We start from the raw sequence: 27,505 nt of genomic DNA, 5'->3' as shown, positions 1-27,505 counted from the left end.
ATCAGGGGAGAAATGCTGACAATTAAATGGACAGCAGCAATAAAAGTTATAGTCAAGACTCAAGTAAACGCATACATGGGATGTGCAGGCCAGCTCAACCTCGCTGACGCTGAACTGAGGAACATTCAATGGCGCCAACGGCGAGTACGTCACAGCAAACGTAGCACTTCTTCCGGTTTTAAAAAAAAGTTGTCAAATCGTCGGCCATCTTGGTTGCTGTAAGAGCCTGAAATAAATTAAATATTACGACGAACCGGACTACACTACGATTTCATCGCCTAAAGTGAGTATAAAAATTAAACGCTTTGCTGCGTTACTGTTCGCTTGCTATCTACCGCTCAGTTTCGATAAAGCGGGAGTCGTTTTGAGCTCGTGGTCCAATAAAAGTTTTCATCCAATGGACGATTGTTTTGGAGGATGAACATAGGCGCCATTTCCCTCCTCGCTCTCTGAAGCGCTTATTGGTGGCTAGTGGAAGGGAATGGAGGCGGTCAGGAAACTGTTGGACATTAGTCGCCATTTTGGCTCTCTAGTGTAAATGACTTCTATTGGCTCACTGGTTCATTTTGAGCCTAAATGGTGGCAGTTTCTTAACTACCAGAACCCCTAGAAACCTTGATTGGTGGAATCTAGTCCGAGGTTTGATTGGTCTGAAGGACAGATCCAAACGTAGTCTTTATTGGTTAGACTGTCTTTACACCGCTTTACAAACGTTTTAGGAAAACTCGCTCAAAGCCTTCGAAAACCATCATTATTTCACTTCTCTTAATTTGAAGAGAGTCACAGTCGATGCGGCCTGCTAACGTAGCGAGCAATGTCTCCTACATTTATGCCGCTCTTTTAATGATCATTATCTGTCCATACAATCTTGTCGACTGTAGATATTTGGAGATGTACATTATCCTCTCAATAAACATTCAATCGGTCACTGTGGGTTTCATCCATAACAATGTTATACACGCATATACTGATTGTTTGTATGGTTTCGTTTAGCATGTCTCCCGGTAAGGTTAGCCTGCAAATGCTTTGTCGACTTCGTTAACGGAATTTCCGACTGTTATTTTTGCCATGTAACGTTAGTGCATATTTATATTTATCAGATGTGAAGGAAATGTAATTTTCTGTGTATGATTTATTCGGGATGGAAATTATTCCGTGTATTTTCATTTTGTACAATGTGCCTCTGGTGTCATTGTATAGTGCAGATATGAATACCCTTCTAATTGTTTTTCTACTGAATGAGAATAGAAAAATAAAGTAAAATACGAACGCATTAATTGTGACATTTATCAATGGCTTTAAATTAAGACGTAACGGTAACTGACATGTTTTTAATGTACCAGGTTAAATGGAGGTCAATTTCTGGCTGGCACATGAACTCACTATTTAACTTACATTTCAAGTGACTCATCGTCACCAGTGAGCCTTACAAGCTAAATTATTTCTTATTGACCTTGATTTTACAAGAATCATAACGGCCTTCATGGCAACTGTTGCCATAATCTTTCAGCACTGTTGCTGTAAATAATTTACCTGCCACCTTGATGTATTTCAACAACAACAATGTATAGAAGGATTGTGCTGCTGCAGTTTGAGTTGCTGCATTGGCTTTCATCTATACAGTCTGAAGTTTTGCCCACATTCTGATTTGCATCCCACATAATTAAAAGAGGCAAGGCTATAGTGAAATGGAGGTTGTGTAGGCAGGTTTGCATGTGGGGGCATGAAGTTTCTGGAAATAAAGAGACCAGTCATAATCAAGTGATGCTGTACAATGCAAAAGAACAGCAAGTTAAAGTGCGGTCAAATTATTAAAAGTGTAGCGATGTGAAGCACAGCCTACAAAACTTTCAAACCAAGCAGCTTTCTGTCAGTCAAAGTGGTGAATTCATATGAGCAATATTTGAAGCACAGAGATCTTTTGCTCTCGTGTGACATTCAATATTATTTTGATTCATATTGAAATGACTGTTTCTCACACTGTAAATGTGACCATTGTCTTGTTGTTCTTTACCATTAGACTTGTTTTTGAAGGAATAACCAAAAGAAAAATGAACAAATTAAGTCATTGTAATAGCATGATAGTTGCATGGCTTGCATAATTTTTGGTCACATGATGAGATTTTGCTGTATGGTTACACATACACATAACCATTTAACATGACCCTTCAGGTCAACTTTATATTTATTTATTTATGACGTGAATAACGTCGAGTTTAGGTTGAATGTGCTGCACTGCATGCATGTCCCTGCACTCAAATGAGACTGCAAGTCTCTGACCTGAGTGACTTTCCACTTTAAATCATGCGGCTATAGCATGCGGCATCCTCTTTGAGATTGCATTGGGCCAATCACTGTTTGTGGGCTCATTTGCATCATCGCACTCCCAGCCACTCCGCTCCTCCGAGGGGCGGGCGTTAGAGACATTTAGTCTGACATTGTAAATAAGCAAGGGACAGTTGTTTGAGAAGTCAGTTGTTCAGTCCGGCTCCGTCCAGCTACAGTACAGAAGACGATCTGCAGGGGACAGATTTTCCAAGGCTCACAAACCGAGGCGATCATCCGCTCTCCCCGCGTCCTTTATTCAACTTTCTGCTGCTTTTGTCTGGTGGTTTTTTTTCTCTCTCGTTCTTTTCGTTCCCTGACCCCTATCCTGCTGCTCAAGGTAACTTAAAACAGGAAGTTGAGTGTCTGTGAAAGGGGGTGGAGTTGCGAGGGTCAGCAGGGAGGAGGGGAATGACAGATGGTTCGGCCAATAGCGGAAGAGACCGACTCGGGCTCATTTGAAGAATCCACCAAGGGGGTGGGATCGTAGAGATAGGCGGGCTGAGAGTATCGTTTAGCAAGCTAGATTGATTACACTCGAGTGTTAAAGGGAAAGCAGTCAGGAGATTTTTGTTCCGACTTGTTCTGCAGCTCTGCATTGCTCTCACACTTTTGTTTCTTTATATCCTTCCATTTTTCTCCACCTCTCCCTCACTTTCTCGCCTGTTTTTCCGGTCACTCGCAGAGCCAGGGGTCAGCTGAAAGACAAACAGTAGGGTTGCCAGGCAGAGGCCAACTCCAGGCTCCAGGCGGCTTCACGGGACTCGGACAGGGGAGGAATGGGAGGGGGTTGTGTGTTTAGGAAAGGGGGGAGGGGGGGGGGTGGCTGAAGAAGATGGGCTAGTTGAAGGGGGAGGGTTCGGAGGGGGGGGCGGTAGGTGATCGCGCTCCCTTCGGCTCAGGGCTTTGAACACAGCGGCGGATCGCCTATCCCACACAGCCTTTTGTCTCCTCTTGGGACAGAGCCTGTGGAATAAAGACACTTATGGAGACTTTCGAGATGTCCTCCTCCGGCACAGCAAATGAAGGGCATTGGGTAAGTATGACTTGCGACTGCAATCAGACAGTAAAGCTCTCTCCCTCACTCTCTCTCTCTCTCTCTCTCTCTCTCTCTCTCTCTCTCTCTCTCTCTCTCTCTCTCTCTCGCTCTCGCTCTCGCTCTCTCTCGCTGCAGTAATGGGATGCTTCCTCTGTCCTCCGCTGCGCTTTTCTCCTCCTCCTTTCGTCCTCTACTTTTCCCCTTGGTTGAAATCTGAGTGTACTTCTTTGTGTTTTCTCTCCTGTTCATTTTTAAGTCCTTAACCTGACTACTAATGTTTGACATGATGTAAACAATAACTAGCTGGTAATTTCACTGGTTTTGCATACGTAATTTAAACTTTCCAGCGTTGAACTGCTCGCCGTACTTTTTTATCGCAGTTGACCTCTAAGTTCATCTTGTTCAGGTTTACTTCGGACTTCTTGAAGGTCCTGTGCTGTCGAGTGTCTCCACTACATCTGTGATGCTTAGAGATACAGATAGAGATGATGGTCATGGCTGCATAGGACCGCTAGTCCCGGTTCACCTTTCAAGGCCCAGTTTCGTGGCTTGTTTACACTCCCATGACAGTGAGAAAGAGCAGAAGACAGTATGGATGTGGTCTCTACGTGACCAGCGTGGATTGGGGTTTATGTGGGGACTCTTCGCCCCCTTAGTTCATAATGTACAGATGGTTGTCCTCACATGATACCTTGTCACAGAATTCAGTCGGATTAAAGTTGTGCACTAGAAAGTTTCCATTAGTGATGGTATTATGGTCCTTTTGGGGAAAGGAGTTACTAAAAATAACTCTAGGTAGAGCCTTGACTGCTGTGTCTCAGCATGATGTGTTCGGTTAAGATTTGATCATTTTAGCTGCTTACTGCACCAGATTGCATAAATGTTCAAGGGTAAAATGTCACACCTGACTAATGTTTTTGCACATTCCCTCTCGTTCCCGGAGGTTTGCACTTTAGGTTGTTTTGAAATGTCAGCGCAGAACCTTTAAAGTTTACAGTTGGGTTTCTGGTGCTGGCACGTCGACGCACCTTGCCGTTGCGGGCCCATCGGCGGATGAAGGTCACAGGAATGTGAGAGCGGCTCCCGCATTCGATCTGTCAGCAGAGAGAGTGTGAGACCAAGAGGACAGTGCATCCCTCAGGGGCGCACAGACAAGAGGGGGCCATTCACCATCACGCTTCTCTAGGGACGCCATCATTGCACACACTAGGGTCGCCAAGTTGCTGCAGTGAAAGTTGAAAAACCAGTCTCCGTTGTCTTTCTCTGTGTGCTATAGAATATCCCTCACTCTTTCTCTCTCCCTCCCCCTATACTGTGTTTTTTTTACCCTTTTTGCTTACTGCCAAATGACCTTGAGAGTTCAGGGACGGCTTCCTGGAGTCGACGCGAGGCCGAACCAAGGGCAACTTTGGAATGATTGATCCGTGAGATCAGAGTGGCGTTGTTGTCCAGCCCCTATGTTTTTTGCTCCAAACAAGAACAGCTATTTGTCGGTTAATTTGTAATTCATTGCCGGGTGCCTGGGTGCATTTTGTTGTGTCCGAGTCGATGATTAACCAGTAACCGCAGCAGGCTTTGTGTTTTTTTTTAAATATATATACCAGCTGGCCTTTCTGAGTGAATGTTTGTGTAGTTAATAAATCCTTTAGAAATGTGACCTTCTGTAGGACAGAATGATCACAGAAAACATCTTGTCTGTGTGCTGTAATTTTATTTAATGAGGCTGGTTTTGGTTCAGGGACTTATCAAGTAATAGCCTACATAGTAAAAAGAGTTGTCAGTAAGTACGTTTACATGTTATATGCATTTTTATTTTTTTTTGCATAGTTGAACAAAGCCTATCCAAGTAAACATTATACAAGGCTTAATGCATTTAATGCGTAATGCATTAAAAAATGCTGTCAATAAGTTATACATGTGCAGTTTTTTACGTAGCTGAGCTTGGCTTACACATGACACAATATGTGATTGATCATTTTTAATAAGGATTACATCCACATCACAGTAGTCCAAATAATACATGCTGGGAAATGCCACTAGGCAATATTTTTACTTAGAAAGTTCTCTAATGGCTTATGCTTGTTTTCAAAAACGTTTCACCAGGAATTATCAGAATTTTTTAATCAAATATTGAAATGGAAAATCTTATATAATGTTTGTTATAATGTGAGTTGGTTGTCAGTTGTTGTTTTTCATTACTATTACATACTACTGTATGTTAGACCTACTACTAGGCCTATTTGTTTCTTTTAAAATACATCGATCTTGCCATGAAAATAGCCATAGATGCAGGTATGGCAATAAAAACAAACAAATAAATACATGCTGGGCGAAACCCATACATTGACGCATTATTGGTCGGAAATCCGACTGAAACTAGACTTTAAAGTTCATTTAAATGTATTTAAAAGCTCTGAACTGGCATTCTAACACGCATCTTTCTCTTTCCATTATTTTCTTTACCTGTTCATAAGGGTTTTGTATGTTATTTTTTTCCCTCTGGAATGCTCCGATATCAGATAAGATAGTATTTCTTCTGTGTGCATGCATTGTTTGGTATGCATTTCGTTTTGGTTTTCTTAAACCATCTAGGGGAGGCATGCTTGAGATGAGGAATGTGAGCAAAGAATAAGATGAAAAATTCTTCTCTGTTCACGGGTTAAGCTTGATTTGGGCTTGTCAAACAAAAAAGCAGACTTTGAAATAAAGTCTATTTAGTTTTGTAGCTTTTTAAGTCCTGGCTGTTAAAATTAGCCTCACTCTAGAGGTGTGCTTCAAAGCTTAGGCTAGATCTCAAGTCAACACAACGACTGGCATCCACAACCCTGGTATTGTCTTCTCCGCATAGCTGATCTTAATCTCTCCAGCACGAGGAAGAGATTGTTCTACCTTTTTATCTGCCGCTTAAGATACAGCCCAAACTATAGTATAAAAGGTAATTGTCCTGTCCTGCCAGTGGTACCCTAACTGTATGTGAAGTTATTCTGTTGTGTTTGTCACTGCACTTTCTCCACTTATGACTCTCCTTCCTCAGGCCACACTTTCTCCAACCTTTAAATATCTGCCGCACAACCAGCCTAACTCATCCTCTCATCAAGGGGGTTATTTGTGAAATCTCAAGTCTTTGAGAACCGCTCACCCTTGATCACATTGACATGTTTGAGCGTTTCTTTGCTGCAGTCTTTCTGCACGACGAAAGCCAGGCTGGCAGTGATGTTCTTGCTGATTCAGCCTCTGTTAGCGGCATTGACTTTCTGAGACACAAAGCACCAGCGGTCATTGCCGTCGAGGCAACCGAACAGATCAGGAGAAATCCAACACCACCGTTGCGTTCTGACTTGCTGAAGGACGATCGTGACTAAGACTTGCACGTGCACTGAGCTTAACCTGGCTTTTTGTTTCCGCCTACAAGTCTGAAGTTAGAATGAATTATATTGTGATGTAGTTCCATTAAGATTGCAGTTGGGTCAATGACATGACAGAAGTTATTTACTTATTTGTTATATTTGTATCTTTAATACATTTAAAAACAATTCATATATACAATTATGTGAATGCACATCTATGATTTGCATGTTTTTAATTTCTGAATGAAAATGATCAAAAATGTCAAGGTGATGCAAGTCATTAAAAAAACTCTAGAAATTAAAACCTTACTAAGGGCTTTCTAAGTTTAACAATTGCTTCACTGTATCCAGCTTGTTCATATTTTAAAACCTGAAAGGTCCTAACACTAAAAAAAAAATCTATTTCTTTTTTATGGACAGTTATTTGTCATTCAAGTCAATGGTAGTAACATTCTAACCTCAAAAGAACAAGCTTCTACCCACAATGCTAAGTCATAGGTTTCGCTCTTCCCATCTCAGGTTGTGTGTCTCAATCTGGTTAAAAGAGTCAAAAATAGCTCCCACTCAAGCAGCTGGTCGAGGCGAGCTTTGATTTAACCTATTTATGTCTCCTTTAATGGAGTGTTATCTCATTTAATTTGCCTCACAATTTCCCTGGTCCGTGACAGTAATTGCCGCTGTTATCGCCTGCTAATTAGCCAGCTAGTTTTCTTAATGGTCTTACTTGAGAAGTTAAATTATTTCTCCGCCGCTGGAACATCAACACTCGCAGATGTACAGCAGAAGACCATCACAAGATCGACACCTGATGCAGTTGCTTCCCAGCAGCAGAGTGGCCGCTGGTTATTTTTCTTGTTATATGTTTGCTTAATAAATTTGATTGACAGTTGATGGCTTCAGTCAAGCCTGAAATGAGTCTGGAGCTTATTGACATTGACAGAGTCACATGACTCATTGATTTGTAATGTGCTTGTCTAATGCCACTGATCATCATTGTTTTGAAGGCAAATAAAGACTGTGACACTAAACGTGATTTTTTTTTTTTGCGATCGTAACCATCCTAATGCTTCGATATACATAAGAGGAATAAGAGATAAAAGCAGGTCGCCGCTTATCGCCAGTGATCACGCACGTTTCACTGTGTTGCTCCTCCGTTTGACCTACATAGTGAGGCTGCTCAGCAGTCCGATTGCTCCCCCTCCATTAAGCCCTTGGCAGTTTGTCTTGTTATTGGATTATGGCTGAACTGCACGAGTCCACTTTTTTACTGCCTCGCTCCTGTGGCACCCCACCCTGCTATTTCAGGCCCTGTGTTTTCTCCCAGAGAAAGAGAGAGATCCTTTGTAGCGTCCGTGGCAGCGCAAGCTCAGGCAGGCTGCCTGCAGAATTCCTCACATGCCATAGTAACCTGCCAGCTTTGCTCCTCTTGCATTTTTTGGTTTGTGTTAGTTTGTGTTTGGATTGTCTCCGTTGCGTCAGTGCCGAGCAGTACTGTCAGATCGACACATTTGGTCCGGCTCCAAAGCTATTTGGGTATCCAGATGTGCACTCCAGGCTTCAGGTCACTGGCATGCAGGAGGACTTTGTTCTCCAGGTTTTTCACATATGGATTCCTGTCTTAGTTTACACACACCTGAGTTGACTAATCGCCCCATCGTCAATTGCACCAGGCATTTTACTGTAGTGATGCACGAGCTAACACACAAAATTATTTTGACTTCTCCAACTAAACAGTGTATAATGTGCTTTATTATCTCAAAGCTCAAAATGATTGCATCTATTACGAGGCTTGTATGTGAACATTAACCCTGAAATGTCTTGTTTTGTCTTCCTCTTTATCTCCTAGAAGATCTGGAGATGTCGGCAGACTCATTTGGAGCAGGCGGCAGCGATGCCCAGCAGAGCCTACAGACTTTTTGGCCCAGAGTGATGGAAGAGATCAGGAATCTTACCGTGGTATGGGTTTCTCCTAGCTTTTTTTATCTGCTGTATTCTCACTCAGATACAGTATAAACACTGCCTTTTCCAACAACAAAAAAGTATTTATTGGAAAATTACAGGCAAGTTAGCCAACTATGTAGTACCTCAACAAGAGTCTACCTCTGTTTATTAATTGGTATTATTAATGTTATTGCGAGTTCTCCTCTAATGCATTCTCGCACTGTTTCAGAAGGATTTCCGTGTGCAAGAGCTTCCTCTTGCTCGCATCAAGAAAATTATGAAACTGGATGAGGATGTGAAGGTAAGAGCAGGCGAGCTGAATCAACACTAAGCTAAGTCTAAGCTGATGTCAGCACACTTCCTGTCTTTCATTCTTGAGAAAGCAGCAGCCCAGCATTTGTAGGCTATACATCAAGTGGCCAGTTACCTCAGTAATTAGTGGAGTTTGCTATGGCAAGCTTTACTATTACTATTACTCCGAATTAGAGTTGGAGGTTTGTTCAAATTCTTGGCCGTAAGTATTGATGTTCTGCATGTTTTGCACTCCTAGTTTTACAAACATGAATGATGCATCAAATCATGTAGCTTGAGGAGAGGTTTATTTTGTCTTAATTAGGGGTTGCACAGACTAGTCGACTCTAATGCTTTAAGCTTGATGTTGACTAGTCGCTGGTCATGGCCTATAGAGGGCGCAACAGAATAATAAAATCTTTTACGCTCCGTTTCCAAACAGTTAAAGTGACAAATAAATGCATACTCCGAAAGTGCTCCACATGAAATGTTTAATTATGCCATCTGGATGCTCAAAATTGGGTGAATGCACATTTTAAACAGCTAATTGTACACATAAGTTAAACGCCGTTCTAAACGAATGCATTGTAATGCACACACAGCCTGCACATCGCGTGCACACAGAATCATTCATTAACGCATAAATGTATTGTCAACACTGTTCTGTGATTTTTATCAGTAAAATAGCTTAGAAACTGAAAGGTTCTAGCATATATTTCTTAGTAACTAAAACCCACAGCTTCACTGTTAGTAGAGAGACGCTGCCAGGAAGAATTAATTCACACGCAATCGCTCTCTCACTAATGCATTCCTATAAATGTAATCCTTACGGTGCTACTTTATCTCTATCTGATTTAGAACGAGCAGAAATCTGTGAGAAATATAACGACCCAAAGACAAAAGAACTGATAAAAATAAGCTATGCAGGATCAATAGCCTCGTGTGCTGCCATATGCCATATCTGTGAACAAGAAAACCTGCGGTCGTGTCTCAGCTCAAGGACGATTCAGGCTTATTTGTTCATAAATTATGTCATCAGCAACTAGTCGACGTCATCTCAACTTTCATCACATAAAGGTCGACTTTAAGAAAATCTGAAGTCGTTCAACCCCTAGTCTTAAGCCCCTGACTTGCCTGCCAAAATAAAACAGCCAAAAAAAATAAAACATTTCCCAGAGACTTTGATGGAGAACTCCATTTCTAGGAACCCTTTGGGGTAGTTATAGAAATAAATATGAAATTATTTTGGAGGGTCGTATTCATTGATAGAAACCGTTATCTTTTTGGTGCATCACTGCTTTAGGATCTTTAATCCACCTAGAATGACCCTGCAGTCACCTAGAAACCATCAGAAGACACTAGCAACCATATATCAATATTTTAGTGACTTCTTAACAATGCTCTGGCAACCTCCCACATCACCCTAGTAAAGATGGATTACAAGTTTGGGTTTATTATTTAATTTTTGAGGCTTCAAATCTAAATTGAATATTTTTGTGGTCTTCTCCAAAAGAAAAGTTAATATTTTCAGTGGCTTCGGCTGCAGTGTGGCCCAATTTGAACTACTACAAAAACAATAATCTCCTCTTTTCAGAGCACTTCATTGTGAGAAGAGAAATTATTTGATCCAACTGAGTCATCTGACCATTTACTGTGAATCAGCCTGATATTGGGTATCGTGTAAACACTGAATAGGAGTTTTCCAAGAACTAAAAAGAAAGAACTTATAACAACCTCAGTTCCATGTATCACCAATATTTACTTTTCTTGCCAGATGCTTTAACAAAGCAACATGCAAATAAACAAACTTTCAAGTACAAATAATAATTGCATGGCATCAGTGCCGTTGAAAGAGCGAGGTCATGTTGTGATGTGAGCCAAGTATTAAGTGGCTGTAAGAAACACTGATGCCCTTTTAGTTCAGTTTCATAGAGCGAGAGACATAAGAACGATTAGACATAAAGGTTGATGTATTTGCTTTAGGGTTAAACCAGCTAATATAAACATTGAGGGTTAAACTATTAAGAAGACAGACATCTCAGTTTCTTTCTCAGTTGTTGAATACAAAGATATTGTGAGTGAGTGATGTTGGTGAGGGCACAGGACATGATCTTCCCACATAGCCTTAGCCGCGTGGGAAGCAGGCATCAGGTCAGGGTGATGTCCAGATGCTTAAAATAACCTGCAGCTTAGAGTGGGAAGAAAGAAAAGCCAAGACAATTAAGAGCTCAGGAGCAGTGACATGGACAAGACCCTGGGTCAAGTCTTGACGTAGCCTCTTTGGACACTGTGTGTCCACCTGTCTGAGGCCAGGCCGAAACATGGAGGTCACGGGCGTAGTGAGTGTCTGGATAGGATTGTATGTCGTTCTTTTAATCTCCCCTCTATTGATTTGCTTTGATAACCTTCCGTAGATGATCAGTGCTGAGGCACCGGTGCTGTTTGCCAAAGCGGCACAGATCTTCATCACAGAGCTCACTCTCAGAGCCTGGATCCACACTGAGGACAACAAACGGCGTACACTACAGGTCAGTCATGTCAGATGAGATAAAGCAGTCTCCTTTTTGTTTGTCTGTTTGTTCCTGTTTTGTTTTGTTTTTTGGAAACGATAGAGAGAAGATTGTGGGTGGGATCATGAAATAACCCTGAGCTTGCTTCGAACGGGTCACCTCTGCAAAAGGGCCACTCTGTATTTCAGAGCACTACTCGCTAACCCAAAGTTTCTAATGACCGTTATCTATAGTAGTTCAATTTCAATTTCAATTTTTTTTTTTTTTACTTCATTTTGTGTGTAATTTTGCTTTTTTCTGCAAAGTTACAAAGCACAAAGTCACTCCAAAGGCAGTTATTCTTTATAGCAGTGCCAGTGCGCACTGTTTCTGAACTCCCTGAAACTCACAAACTAGGCCTGATTGAGTTGCATTAGTAGTGTGTTGTCGTCATATCCAAGAGACGCTGTTTTCTCCACCCTGTATCTAAGTGGGTTATGGTAAGTGGTGTGACATTTACGAAACGCGCTCAAAGAGGTTGCAGGGCTCCAAACTGCGACTAAAATGGTCGCATTTGCGACCAAATACATTTATTTGCGAGTGAAATTTCTGCCAAGGTCGCCATTGGCGACAATACAAATTTACTCCCTTTGATTGTAAAATCTGCATCATACATGCATGTTTTATAACCAGTAGCCTATCGCTTCATTTGTTTTGTTAACGTCATGAAATGAGACGCTTTGTGTGAACTGAGTGAAAAGCGCCAAAATATGAACGGGTAAAGCGAATGTCACCTTTCGCGCCAGAAAAAAAATGTCAAAGCGAAAAATATTGGACTTCTTCAAGCAATCTCACCTCTGCTAACAAAAAATATGCGATATTTTAAATGCGTCATTCTGTTCATAGAACGCTCCATATGAAAGGTTTTTTTTTTTTTTTTTTTTGCAAAGCCAATCTAGCGCTGGCTCCATGACGAGCCAATAATCAGAGTTGTTCCCTGCACCGCACAGCTTAGTTTCTAGATGTAGAAACTAGAATGTTTTGCCGGACTGGACAAAAGCGAAGCGAACTGGGCGAGATGAGACAGCGTGTGTCTGTGCGCGAGCAATAGTGCGCGAGAGAGACCGAGGGTGTCTGCGTGCGAGAGACTTCAAATAACAAGAGACCTTTCAAATAACAACTACAGAATTGTATTCACTGACATCGGGATCCCGCTTACATGGCTACCTTCCAAATAAATCAATAATTTGACACAAAATATTGATTTAAAAACGATTGTATTGCTTCCGTGTCCGTGACAACGCTATGTTCATGGCAACTGTGTCTTATCAAGAAATAACATACTGCATTCTACATTAGAATTTAACCAAGCCATGTAATAATAGGTAATAATAATAATAATAACAGAAGATAATATCTCTAGTCTATCCTAATAATTATTATAAATACAATGTATATAAATACAATTTAAAATATTAATAAATTATTTATTTTTATTTATTCTGGAGATGCACTGAATTTTGGTGAATAAGAGGACCCATTTTATTTTGATGCACATTAGCAGGAAATGTAGCACAATATGAATGTAAAAAGCAGTTATAATTAGCCTATGTGACAAATCAACAAATAATCGTGATAATTAATCGTGATTATCATTTTGGCCAAAATCGTGCAGCCCTACTGAGGTATGATCACGAGACACAAATTTTTTTTTTGTGACTTTTGTTCAAGAGCGGGCAAAGAAATAGCGGGGAAAACGGAGTTCATTACAGTAACTAACCATTTCAAAAAAGAGACTGAGAAAACACGGGGACAGTAACAACAAGCATAAAAATGCACGCGATCACATAATTGCGAAGAATGCTCCACAGACTGCACCGTTAGCACGTGCAGTTTCTCGTGCATGCGAGCTGCGGGAATTTATTATTTATTATATAAAAAAATTAATTTGACTGTATATAGTTGTGACAACTATATTTGTCGGAAGTGACATTCAGTTCCCAAATAAGCTTCAGTTCCCAGAACATTCACAAGATGAAAATGCTGAAACTGTAAGAAGAGGAGAGACATGCACACAACAGGGTGACTAAAAGTAAATGCATTGTTATGTGGCTCTTAAAAAAATTATTTGGCGCCTGTTTTTTTCCCCTATAGGAGCCAATGGCTCCTTACTTGATTTTTTTGTTTGGAGCCCTGGGTTGACCAATCACAACACATTGATTCAGCCAACCAGAGCATGTTGGCTTTTCAGAAGGAAAGGGCTTCATAGAGACAGGAACCAAACAGAGCGTTTCTGACAGACTGGGAAGAGAGGAGCTGCAACAATTGAGAATATGTGAGAAATAATGCGTTTTTTGAGCAATCAAGCATGAAAACCTATTCTAGTAGAGCCCAAAAACAAAATTAAGACTTTGTAAAAGGGCATAATAGGTCCTCTTTAAGACTAGCTCTGGTTATTTCCTGATCCCACCAGCCATTTCCCCCTATTGTTAACTGTCTCCTTCACCATCTCTGTCCAAAAAATAATAATAATCTGTGAATCTGATGGTAAAGAATCAGTGACATTTGTCAATCATTTTTCTGATGTTTTTTTTTCTTCCCAAATGGAGTTAAATGTCAGCACTTGCAGTCAATAGAATGCATAAATAAATATATGAAACGTAATGTTAGGGTGTGCTCACATTTACTGTTCATTGAATTTTCAATGTCATTTCAATAGTGATCTGTGCCATCATGTGAGGGCAAAACATTTCCCCACTCAGATTTCGCTTGTTCAAGCTGGTCATGCAAATTCACTGAAAGCTGCTTGGTGTGGAAGTGAGTTCTGTTTGAGCTGTGCTTTATACATAGCTACCCTATTGACAGCTGAAAATTCGCTAATGCGATCACACCTATAGCCAGCTCCTAGTATTCTCTTCACATAAATAAGTACAAACCATTACGGCAAAGAATAAAAAACGTTCCTCCTAATGCTGCATGTGCTGGAGTCGTGACACAGCTCTTCCGTTTATGGGAAGAGCCCCCCACAAGCACCCCAGGGCTTATCTCTGTTCCACTGTAGCGTAGAGTCTAAAAGTACATCTCCCATGACCCACTTACTTTTTATTAACTAATTTTGCCTTCCTTGGCTTTTAAACAGTGTCCTGTTGAACCCTTGGTTGGGCTGATGATAATAATAACAACAACATCTATAAACCCAAATAAGTTTAAATGTGAAATCAACAGATTCACGTTAGCTATTAAACAGAATATAAGTAAGTAAATAATGGAATAATTTCCATGGAAACAATTGAATGAAGTTAATAGTGTGCAATATAGCAACCCGTGTCAACATGGCCTTTTTCCGACGTGGTGTTCGGCAACAGGTTTTGTCACTGAACAAAGCTGTAATGACTGTTAGAGCGTCTCTTTAATATGCAGATTGTATTAGCGCTCTGCCTGTGAGCTTGCAGCTGGCCCATAGTTCCATTGTGAAGGCATCAGGCCAATCTGTGTCGCCACGACAACATTCGTCAATGGAACAACTGCATGGATGTGACCCTTCACCACCAGATATTAATCATGGGGCTAAAAATAGCTGCTGATCTGGGGGGTGACAATGGGTGGTCTTTGCAGCCAATATCCTGTGGAAAATACCGCTAGTAGGCAGTCTGTGGGGTGAGATGGTGTCACTGTTCACAAGAACGATTGATGAAGCCAGTCTGTTATATGTTATGTTATCTGTTATATTTAAATCACTGAGCGTCATCCTTTTTGAGAATGCCTCCATTCCTGTGAGCATTTGTTACATGTGGTTTTAGTCTTTCGTTTTGACTCTCTGGTCTTATTTTCTGTTTTCCAGAGGAATGACATCGCCATGGCCATCACTAAGTTTGACCAGTTTGACTTCCTCATTGATATCGTCCCCCGGGATGACCTCAAGCCTCCAAAACGACAGGTGCGGAAAAGAGAGGAGCTTCAAGCTGTCAAAATTGGCCAGAGTCTAATTTTTTTTTTTAGATATATTCTTCAGCGTCTATGAAGAGAAGAGTGTGCGGTGTTGTGTTTGGCAGCCTGGGGGCGCTGTAAACATCCTTGACTGGAAGCTGGGTGTAGGGTTTGTGAAGGCTTTCAGTCGGATGTTTGCAGCGCTCTGCTTCCCCTATCTCTGCACAACCAGATGTCAAAGTTATTCATTTTGTTTATTTTATGAATGTGGCCATAGCACCATGTGCCTGACTCAAAACACAACCATGTGTGGTTAATGTGCCACAGCACTGGCAGTAGAACAATGATTGGCAGGTTCAGAAATTCATCTTTTTGCCCACCAGTCACTCAGAAGCTTTACCAACTATTCTTGTTAGTTGAAATAACTCACTACATAAAATTTTGGACAAGTACATTAGTATTCTCTTTGAAAGAAATTGTACTTTTTATTGACAATGTAGATTATTTGCCAGTCAAACCCTATGCACTTGCTTTTATTGACCGCATTAGCGACATAATGCCACTGAACATCTGTACTGACTTTCAAGGTTTAGATATAAAGTATAAATTAATGTATTTCTTCTAGTTAAAGCTAGTTTATAAATGTATGTATATATCTGTATTTATAATATATGTGTGTGAACATCATGGAAGTACACTGGTCAAAATGTGTTGGAGTAATTCGAGTGTCTTATCATCAAACAAAAGTTTTGTTTATTAAGTCAACAAAACATTTTAAATAGAAATGTCTTTCTAGTAACAAAACATAATCACGTACAAGTATCTCTAAATACCACAGTGAGAAGAAACAACTGACATTCAGCACATATAGAAGGAAGGAATTTAACCGATATATCCAATGATCCAAGCTCTCCTAGCTCAGCTAAACCAGTCTTTGTTCGACCTGAGGGCCATAAAGGTCCTGCTGTGTTTGTGTGTGTGTGACCAGGTGTGTAAACATCCTACACTCTCAGCTGTGACTTCACCAAGCTGGGAGAGGGATGTTTACTCTCTTTGTCACAAATAGATCTTCAGGAATGCCTGGGGAGAAAATATAAAGATACTTAGTGCAAACGTTTGAGTATTTCTACTGTTTGTGTGTCAGAATAGCACAGCTGATAGCCTGCCATCATGCTGCGGTTCAGTGTGGGAGTTCATGCCTCAGACTGCAGCTAAAGGTCTCGTTTCTGTCCAGCTAGAAGATTGCATTACTCGCTCTTGCTTTGCCTATAAGTTATTTATCCTTCTTCTGCCTCTAGTGTTACAGAGCTAAAATAATTTATGGAGATGTAACCGGCAGATAGGCCTTTTGAACTCTGGGTGTCATGTGTGTGTTTATGGGATTGTGAATGTAATCTTGCATTTATGACGCTCTTGTTGAAGTGTTCAGCAATATAAGGTGTGTATTTCTCTGTAAACGTGCCTGTGTGTGTAGGAGGAAGTGCGTCAGTCTGTCGCCCCGACTGAGCCGGTCCAGTATTACTTCACTCTGGCGCAGCAGCCCAGCGCAGTGCAGGTCCAAGGTCAGCAGCAAGGCCAGCAGGTGTCCGCTCCCACCGCCACCACACTACAGCCCGGGCAGATTATCATCGCTCAACCCCAGCAGGGCCAGGTAATCCCCGCTCGCTTTCCACAAACCCAAGGACGTAGTGCGCGCGGATTCTAGCGTCAAACAATGAGCTTTGAGACCCGTTCACACCAAGAAAGATAAATATAACAATAACTTTAATAGTGTCCACACCAATAGACGATAACATTCTGTTTATTATAAGTATGTAGTACATTTATGTAGTCTGCTGCTTTAAAGGTGCTGTCTGTACTAACGCATAAAAATACCATACTATTTTTGTAGAGATTTAGGAAACATGCCAAGTTCAAATACTTGTTTCTCCGAAAAGCAGTGCTACCGCCCGCAGTGGTGGAGGAAAAAATAGATTCTGTTCATTATTGTGATATTTTGCGCACGCAATTTTATCGATACAGTAGCGCAAAATATTGCAATATTTAATTATAAAATTATCTGTTTTACTTTCGGGTTTTCTCCATTGCTTTACATATAATTTACATTTGCGTATTACATCCACAAGGTGGCGCTTGTTTGGTGCTTTGTTGTCGTGCATTCAACAGCAAATTCAAATGAAAATGGCTTCACCGTCACAACCGGTTGTACACGACGCTCCGTCTTCTTTCAAATCGAAAGACCGTGATATTATTTATATGATTATTCTCAGGTTTATGTTACTCTATTATGTCTGCTTTATGTTACTCTATTGTATTTAAATAATTTTCAGTTATGTGCTGGGAGCTCACCATTCATGTGAGTGGTCTCCTATTCAGAGAATAATTGCGTCCTGTCCTGTAATAAGGTCCTGTGTCCTGAATGTCCACGCACAAAGTTTTTGCGTTTCCGTCAATGTGTAGAAGATAATATTCACAGAATTAAATGAGCAGTCTTATTTTCCTCATTTTTTGTAATGCCTTTGAATTATATGAGGGACATGAATCGCAATATATCGCAGAATCGAATCGCATTCGCAATAATTGCTGTATCACAATATGTTAAGAATCGCAATAATATTGAATCGTGGCCCAAATATCGCAATACTATCGAATCGTCACATTTTTGCCAATTCCCACCCCTAACAGCCAGTTATTCTACTTGAAAATGTGTATTCCGGGTTGGAAAGTTTTGTTTATGTTTTGGTCGATGTGATCCTGCCCACTGCCAATTTGCCCAATAGTATTTGGACACCCCGGGTTGGCAGTTTGGCAGAAAACACAGCTTATTTCATCCATGGAAGCCAACAAATTAACTGGGTCAGAGATCACAGATTCTAACCGACCTGGAAAAAAGCCTCCGCAATAAAAACATTGCAAATGTATTCATTAGCTGATCAACTTAAAGTGTAAGGCTCATCGCTTTCCATTGTCAATTGTGCTCGTTCTGTTGTCCGTCGAGTCTGAGGATGCGGATGCGGAGGAAACAACTCTTGAGGAAATATTTTGAATTTGGTTTGCAGTATCCATTTTGACCGCTAGCTGCCAATATTACATATTGCACCTTTAAACATGTGAGCTCTTTAAACTCGATGAACAATTTTGTTTTTCTGTGTCATTATTGTTTTGGTTGTGTGGACTTCCCTATTCTCACAGAATTAGAACGATTATAAAAACTTCTTTGATGTGAACGGGCCTTAAGCGATAGTTCACCCAAAAATTAAATTTTGTCATCATTTACCCACCCTCAAGTTGTTCTAAACCTGCATTCATTTCTGTCTTGTGCTGAACACAAAATAAAATATTTTGAAGAATGTTGGTAACCAAACAGTTTTTGGTCCCCATTGACTTCTATAGTATAGAATACTACGAAAGTCAATGGGCACCAGCAACTTTTTGGTTACCAACATCCATCAAAATATCTTCCTGTTGAAAGTTTCTTCCAGAAGAAAGAACTTCTTACAGGTTTAGAACAACTTGAGGGTGAATAAATAATGGCAATTTCCTTTTTCGGGTGGACTTCCCTACTACATGGCAAAAAAACAGTATGTGAAAAGAATAGTAACTTCGAATTCACAGTATTCATTAATTAAACAATAGGTGAAAAATACCCGTCTGACTTACTATTTCCGATGAGATTCTGAAGTGCGCATTCAATGGGCGTTTTACTATCCCATGAGGCCACGGTAGAGTATTTGTGATGCTGGTAGATCACATGAGACAATGACAACATGGTGAATATAGTATGTTCGCATTACATTCATACTATATAGACCATACCATTTTAGCAGTCGCAAAGTAATTATTTACTCAAAAAGGACACAGCCTTTCAGTAATATTTTACATATTACACAGGAAAAACAGAGCAAATAAATTGACTCATCTTGCATGACACAGCAAATAGCAAACCATGATTTATGGCTATTATACAACTAAGGCCTTTTGACTATTTAAAAGAAACGAACTACTCTTTCGCTATGTCCCACCCAAACTTCCTGTTTCAAAAGGAAATATCTCAACGGAGGAAAGAGAACTGGTATCTAGAGGCTTGGAGGACTTTGTTTGCCCTTGTAATTACCCTAGTCCTAGTGTATATTATACGATGGTCTGGTGGACAAAAGCCTGAAACTTTATCGTGCCTACACTCTCGCCTCGATTACTTTGATCGGCCCAATACAGGATCATTTGAAACATGATTGGTGAAGGTTGAAAGCCCAGAGGTGTCATTCACACGCTGCTATCAGGTGAACGCTATAGAGTCCACTCAGTCTCTCATTTTGTTAACTTTTACTAGCTTAATTCCAATGGTGTGAAGGAGCTCTTTCGCACTTTCTTGCTCTTTTTTTTGTCTGTGGTGGACGGATCAGCGCTGCTTCAGCAAGCTGCAGTTTGCTGACCTTTCAGATTTGGGCAAAGCTGTGCTGCAGTCACCTTAGAGAGCGCTCCGGATATATATATATATATACAGTGGGGTTCAAAATGTCAGAGCACACTGAACATAAGATTCAAAATATAACCTGGAAATAAAAAAAATTGATTTAGAAAAAATTCAAACGGAAACGTCACAATGTAAAATCAAGAAAAAATTGTCAAGTTTGTGGACAATTTCTAGATCACTAATCAAATAAGGAATTTTGTGACATTGTCATGTAAACTGCATTATATATATATATTATGCTGATGATAGAATTTGTTGTGGAAAAATATGCAAAGTAGAAGCATTTTCATACTTTTGGATTTTCCTTGTTTGAAAGAAATTAATATGACAAAAGTAACAGTAAAGACATTTATAATGTTACATAAGATTTATGTTAATGCTGTAAATGCTGTTCTTTTCAACTTTATGGTCATCAAACAATCCTGAAAAATTTATTACGGTTTCCACAAAAATATAACACATTTGTGTGAAAACATGGTTTTTGAAGCTTCACATCACAGGAATAAATTGCATTTTAAACTATATTCAAATAGAACGTAGTTAATAATATTTCACAATATTAGTGTTCTTACTGTATTTTTGATCAAATAAATGCAGTCTTAGTGAGCAGAAGAGACTTCTGTGAAAAACATAACAATCTTAACCACAAACGTGTATATCTATATAGGAAATAAAGATGGTGTAAAAACAGTGGTGTAGAGAATTTATGCACATGAAAAAAAGGCAACCACATGTTTTTTGAAAAATGTACAAAACATTTGTCAGACTGTGACCTCTTCCTTCACGAGCTCTGTTCAAGCTCACTTCTGTTTAAAATTGATTGTTACTGGGGTTTTATATTCATACCTGAGGACAGAGTCAGTTCAGCTTCACCTCACTGTCTGCTCACTGCTTTGTGCCGCTGTATGCTCTCATTTCCCCAATTGCAAAACTTCCATAAACTGTCATTGAGTTTTACCGCAGAGCTGTCACTCACATCTTCACTGCTTTAGTTCATGCCTGTTCACACCACATCTCAAACTATAGAATTTCACAGCAATTTTTCACACTAAAACTAGTTTAAATAGTTCTTATTAACTTATAAATGTTAAATAATGCATATTATTATTTATAATAAAACAAGTTGTCGTGTGACATTTCAGGGTTAGTGTGTTGATTTTATTTTATTTTAAAAAAAGCCTGTTTTTATGTCATCCCAAAAATGTGGATATGCTGTGAACATGCCTTTTTAAAGTGTTCATATACTAAATGTCACGCTTTCACACTACTTGTGGCTTCTCAGTGCATTGGCTTTTTTTGTTGCTTTTGTATGTGATGTTTGAGTATGCGCTTTGCATGTGCTTGCTTGTTCACTCTCTCTTTCTGGCATTATCTCCTCCTCTTCCTCAGGTATTGCAGGGAACCACCATGCAGCAGCTACAGCAGGTGCAAGTTGCTCAATCACAGGCGACCCCTATCACGGTAAACACCTCCAACCCTTAAAAATGGCTGCTCTTCTTCCCCCAAAAGTATTCACAACGCACAAAGGAGCTTTTTTGGGGCTTTTTGTCATGACGATTGAATAAGAACTGCGTTTCAAAGCACAATTCAATGGTCAAAAATTCCCAGTTGAGTACAATATCACGTACTATACATTAAACAATGCAGTAAACGGAAGCAGATGTATGGTAATACAGTGCTACTGCCTGACGATTAGTTTATAGTTTATATCATGTAATAGAGTGGTGACGTCAAAACCCGGAAGACTAATTCTCCACTGGTTTCCTCAAGATTTTCCTATGGGGTTTTATAATGGGAGGTTTTCAATTTATGAGTAAAATAAGGTCTGTGATAAGCATAAATTGACATTACTTGAATAATGTTTTTTTTCTTTCTTTTTTTCTACAATGTTCCCAAACGTTTTTATCTAGTCACTTATTAGAAACATACTTAAAAAAAAAAAAAATTTAAATAACTTCACAATTTGTGTTTTTGATATGGGTGTAATTTTTAAGTGTTTATTGATCTGAGCTTCACTCTTGTGGTTACAGAAAGTGAAATTTCAAAAGGAGCCTTGTACCATTTTGCAATAAAAATGTTTTATTATATATAAAAACATTACGGACATTAAGTGTTCAATCTTCAAGCAACTTTCCCTTCGCTAAAAACTGCAGTGGAACAATGTCATCAAAAAAATTTTTACACTCTTGCTTTGAAGCCAGTAAAAACATTTATTTAAAGAAATTATTACTTTTATTCAGCAAGGATGCTAGCCTGGCTAACGCCAGACCCAATTCTCGTTGAGACGTCTGGGAACCACATGTGCATTTTCTCGTATTTGAGGCGTGGTTTACGAATGCCCGGCGCCGTTTATTGGGTGCTAAGAATGTCTATCAAATTCGCCTGTACGTAGCTCATAGCCAATCGTTTCCATTATACCAGATGACGTATGTAGAGCGACAGAAATTAGACAAGGAAGAAGACGATGGGTAAGATATTTTTGTGTAAACAATGACGTTCAGCGACTATTGCCGTTTGTGCAAGATAAACATGAGGGTCGAAGGTATATATGGATATAAACAAACTGCTTAGTTGTGTCGCATAGATGTCGTCATCGTCTTGCTGCTCCCTCCCCGTTCTGTGATTGGTTCCCTAGATGAGGCAAAAATCTGGTCCATGGTATCCAGACTGCCTTTCAGCGTGAATAAAATCGCGCTGCGCAAAGGCAGTATGGGGAAACCCAGGCTACAAGGATGCATTAAATTGATCAAAATAGTCAGAAAAGACATTTAGAATGTTACAAAAGATTTCTGTTTCAAATAAATGCCGAAAAAAATCCTTTAAAAAAGTGTTTCCACAAAAATATTAAGCAGCACAAATAATAATATCTTGATAATAATCAGAAATGTTTCTTGAGCAGTAAATCCGCATATTAGAATGATTTCTGAAGGATCATGTGTCTGGAGTAATGATGCTGAAATTACATTTTAAAACTACATTTGATAATATATTAAAATGGACAACCGTTCTTTAAATTGTAATAATGCTTCACAGTATTAATGTGAATACTGTTTTTGATCAAATAAGTGCAGCTTTGGTGAGCATTAGAGACTTATTTCAAAACAAAAATGTAATCCTAAACTGTTGAACGCTAGTGTTTCTGATATAATAGATTAGCTAAGTGGATAATTAAAGGCAAAAGTCGCTATGTACTTCTAAAATAAAAAGAGAAGCAGATGTTATTCACACGGATAAATCTGCAATTCATATGCCCTCTATTTGATGCTACATGAGGTCACTGCGCGTCTCAGACCAAATGAAGTTGTGCTGCTAGTGCTTAGTAAATTGCTCTGGCCTATCAGGTGTCAGTTCCTGAAGAGGAGAGATCATCTGTCACACCTCCGCAGTCAGTTTCTCCGCTCGACGGTCACAGTCTTGCATCTCTCCCCTTTCCTCAACACATCTTCAGTTTCACTTTCTTTTGGAGGCCTTCCAAGCCCACAGGGCAGTGTTAGGTGTGAGCTGTAGTGCTAATGCTAGCACGTCTGTTCCAGCGTACATGCTGACATTGTAAGGCACTCGGCAGGATGAAACGCAACTTGTATGTGAGTTTAAAGCCGGTTTCCTCCTTCATCTTTCAGAGTGCTCCTGTGACCATGCAGGTGGGCGAGGGCCAGCAGGTGCAGATCGTGCAGGCGACCTCGCAGGGGCAGGCGCAGGCGCAGGCGCAGTCGGCTGGGCAGACCATGCAGGTCATGCAGCAGATCATCACCAACACAGGAGAGATCCAGCAGATCCCAGTAAGAACTGACCAGAGAAGACAAACCTTTTTAGTTTCTGATTCTGTTTTTGTATAATGATTATAGATTGGTAATGGGGATTGTAGCATAACCATTAGTTGGAGGTAATGGTGTGTGCTCATCAGTTCCCCCTTGTGGTGTCCTGCAGGTGCAGCTCAACACCGGCCAGCTGCAGTATATTCGCTTGGCTCAGCCCGTCTCAGGAACACAGGTTGTTCAAGGACAAATACAGACACTTGCAACAAACGCTCAGCAGGTAAAGCATGAAACCTTTAAATAATCACATGCATCCCTTAAAAATGGTTTACAATATCAACTGGAGTGGCCATAAAAGCTTTTTTTTTAAAGTCATTGTTTTTGCTGTTTTGTGACACTAATGGCACAGACGTTACACACTTCACCTTTAAGCAGTTGTGCATTTCACATAAAACATTTGATGAATGCAATGAAAATGATGAGTGTGGTTTTGTTCTTTAGATTACACAGACGGAAGTACAACAGGGCCAGCAACAGTTCAACCAGTTTACTGATGGGCAGGTAATGACTGTTTTAAGGCTTTATATATGCATTCATTTGATCGAAATACAGTAAAAACAGTAATAATGGGAAATATTACAATTTAAAATAACTTTTTTTTTATATATATATATTTTTTAAATGCAATTTATTCCTGTGATCAAAGTTGAATTTTGCTGCACAAGAAACATTTCTGATTATTATCGATGTTGAAAGTTTTTTTGCAGGATTATAAAAAGATCTGAATATATTTGAAATGTGAATCTTTTGTAACATTAAATGTCTTTACTCTCACTTTTTATAAATTTAATGCATTCCTGCAGAATAGAATAATACATTTTTCAAAGGAAAATGTATATAATCTTAGCATTAAAATACATATATATTATAAATGTAGAATATTGTATGTAGAATGTAGAAATAAATGTAGAATATTATTGTAATATAGGATTCTCTCTCTCTATCTCTCTCTCTCTATCCATCTATCTATCTATCTATCTATCTATCTATCTATCTATCTATCTATATATTGTTATTATTATAATAATTTTTTCAGAGCTTGACATTTTTGCTCACCACCAGTCACTGGCTAGTGGTTTTTCGAAGTTATTTGCTACTCAGCATTTTCACTGGCCACAATTCTGACATCGATACCATGGGTAAAAACTGTCATATAGATATTTTCTCTAGAAATATTATCTCTTTAATATTATAGACCTAGACTAGAAACTCAATAGACTTTAAGACCTGATGCACGGATCCATTATACTGTTACACGTGCATTTTATTTCTCAACTGTTTACATTCACTTAAAACATAACTGACTGTGTTGACGTGAATACTAGCTAAGACTAGCCATTTTTACATTATTGTGTGTGTATTTGACTGTGTATGCGCAATAAGCCACAGAATTGAACTTAAGGTGGCTTTGTGCGCACACTTTAGGTGTGAGTTTTTTATTTCAGAAGCCTTTTTAAAAACTACAAATGAAAAATGTATATATTATATATAAATTCAACCCGCCGTTACACGCCACTGCTGAAATACACCCGCATTTGGTGGGTATTAATGTCAAGCCCTGTATATAATAAAAAATACAATATTCTTTCTATTATTATTCTGATATGTTCTATATATATATATATATATATATATATATATATATATTAGGGCTGCACAATATATCGAATTTATCGAAATATCGCAAATGTATATATCGCAATATGCATATCGCAACAGCTTGCAATAAATGGGGTCATGAACAAAAGACAACGTTTTTTTAGCTTTAATAAGTATCAGGATATATTTAATTCATGCAGTGAAAACTAAGCAATTTTTTATTTTTATATTTTATGATTCAGTATATATTTTATGAAACCCTGTGGTTTACACTGATGTTAAAATAACACTTCTTATGTGACAGTAAAACACTGATGTTCACTTTCAGAAGTTATAAGGATGTTTTCTTGTCATAAAAAGAATGTGAAACACATGTAGGTTATATCATTTTAAATATATTTTAAAGATAATTTAAGTTTATTTTACACACTTTAAGCATTATCGTATCGCATATCGAATATCGCATTATTTAAGGAGTTATCGCATATCGCATTTTTCTTCAATATCGCACAGCCCTAATATATATATACAATATATCCTTGGTTTTGAGTTGTCACAGTTGTCCGAGTTCATTAACACCAATCCCTCTGTGTGTGTGTGTGTGTGTCTACAGCAGCTGTATCAGATCCAGCAGGTGACGATGCCGGCGGGACAGGAGTTGTCCCAGCCCATGTTCATTCAGTCCACCAGCCAGACGAGCGACGGGCAGGTCAACACACAGGTCAGCGCAGACTGAGGCCGTTCATCCCGAAAACACCCCCAACCGGAGCTCAAACACACACCAACATCCTTCCACTTCCCTTCATCTCATGCCATATTCTGATCAAGTTCTCCGTTTAATTCAGCAGTCGAATAATAATAAACGTTAGATTTCAGCTTCATAACTTACCGTCCAAATGACATGTTTTGCTGTTTTGTTAAAGTGTGGCTCTCTTTAATACAGTACTGAGTAATGGAAGGATCAATGTGTAGTGGCAGAGATTGGCGTTCTGCCACATGGATTTCAACTATACGTCTTCTGCAATATGGCGAAAGTATGAACCCACTGTCTTCCTTTCAGTATAGGTAGAATATGTCCTTGTTTCATAGTTTAATGTGGATGTGGGTAGAGATTATGCTTTCAGGTGTGTTCAGTGATCGTGACATTAGAGTGAAGCTTGTGAAACTGGAGCAGGAGGGGGCATGTACAGTGGAAAATATCAACCTTTTTTCTTTGTGTTTTTAAGCCCTCATTCATTTTTGACTGATCATGCCATCTCACGATGTGTAGAGTTTGAAACTTGATGATAAAAAGCCATAATCTACACATTCTGTATCTCTGTAGTTTAACTGTAGTAATTGTATTAGTTCAGTTGTAGTATCTTGTATAGTTTTGAAATTTGATAACATTGTATTTGTTAAAGGGCTTCTTATTGTTGGGTTTTCTACATGCGAATGTGTGTGAATGTGTGCAGGTAATTGATGTGCTTTCCTTGCGTTTTTTTCTGAAAAACGATTTAAAGAGACTTCTTCTGTCCCTTGCAATTGAACTGCTCCACTGTTACCTACTGGATAAAACAACAGCTTAAGTAAATAAATAAAAACTTTTATATAAACCATTTTAATACCAACTCTTCTTCTTTGTTTTTTTTTTATTGCCCTCTTGTTTTTTTCATATTATTATAATTGTTGGTCATGTTGTTTTGCATGTAGTTATGACTCCCAGCATGATATGCAATACCTACAGTAGGTACAAATTTTATTTTTGTTGTTTTGTTTTTGTTTGTTTTGTAAACAGACCTTGGTTTGTGAGAAAATAAAAACTCCCAAAAAAGATTGAAATTGTGTGTTTTTCCCCCCCACAATATATCATAGTTTTATTACATTATAAATATAGTGTAAGCGCACTTGCTTCCTACACATATTGCGGTTGTATGAGATGCAGGTTTGCCTGTCATGTCCGAGTTGCCAACCAAATAAAGGCCTTAACTATTTAAAAAAAAAAAATTCTTCATCACGTTGTTGACTTTTGAGTACATTTATTTTTAACTGGGAACATTAGATTTGCTTTGACGTCACAGCTGAACGTTCTGTTCTGTTCCTGAGCTGTGTGTGATGGAGAGTGGCAGTGTTTATTTTCACCACACGGTGGCGACATTCCAACCTGACGCGCTCAATCACTGAAGACAGCACGTGTGGGATTAGAACTCTGACTCATTTCCGTGATTCGAATCTTTCGAACGGTTCGTTTCAAAGAACAACTTCTAAACAATCTGGAC

The 27,505-nt window shown here is 39.3% G+C and overlaps 1 protein-coding gene across 12 annotated transcripts; it reads left to right on the top strand.

Moving 5' to 3' along the window:
* Nucleotides 1–69: 69 nt before the first annotated feature.
* On the top strand, nucleotides 70–27,062 carry nfyc (nuclear transcription factor Y, gamma). 12 transcript variants are annotated; one of them, XM_079590593.1, is made up of 11 exons: nucleotides 74–283; nucleotides 8,558–8,667; nucleotides 8,885–8,953; nucleotides 11,358–11,471; nucleotides 15,274–15,369; nucleotides 16,834–17,010; nucleotides 21,223–21,294; nucleotides 23,454–23,612; nucleotides 23,761–23,868; nucleotides 24,090–24,149; nucleotides 25,861–27,062. In XM_079590593.1, exons 2-11 carry the CDS (start codon nucleotides 8,569–8,571, stop codon nucleotides 25,981–25,983), a joined length of 1,077 nt encoding a protein of 358 aa, XP_079446719.1. In that variant the 5' UTR covers nucleotides 74–283; nucleotides 8,558–8,568; the 3' UTR covers nucleotides 25,984–27,062. The 12 variants fall into 12 exon arrangements, with proteins under 12 accessions (XP_079446714.1, XP_079446719.1, XP_079446712.1 ...); XM_079590586.1 differs by having other exon boundaries at nucleotides 76–283; nucleotides 8,882–8,953; XM_079590595.1 differs by having other exon boundaries at nucleotides 119–283; nucleotides 8,561–8,667.
* The last annotated feature ends 443 nt before the right edge of the window (nucleotides 27,063–27,505 follow it).

The sequence above is a fragment of the Phoxinus phoxinus genome, assembly GCF_949152265.1.
Source record: "Phoxinus phoxinus genome assembly, chromosome: 19".
NCBI lineage: Eukaryota > Metazoa > Chordata > Actinopteri > Cypriniformes > Leuciscidae > Phoxinus > Phoxinus phoxinus.
Note: the sequence above shows the minus strand (reverse complement) of the source record. Positions and strands in the feature narration are given on the sequence as shown.

Excerpts from the sequence above, each read along its gene's own strand:
- nfyc (XM_079590586.1), top strand. The coding sequence starts at position 8,569 with ATGTCGGCAGACTCATTTGGAGCAGGCGGCAGCGATGCCCAGCAGAGC. Across the intron at positions 15,370-16,833 it reads TCAAGCCTCCAAAACGACAG|GAGGAAGTGCGTCAGTCTGT; the intron begins GTGCGGAAAAGA and ends CTGTGTGTGTAG. Across the intron at positions 21,295-23,453 it reads CACAGGCGACCCCTATCACG|AGTGCTCCTGTGACCATGCA; the intron begins GTAAACACCTCC and ends TTCATCTTTCAG.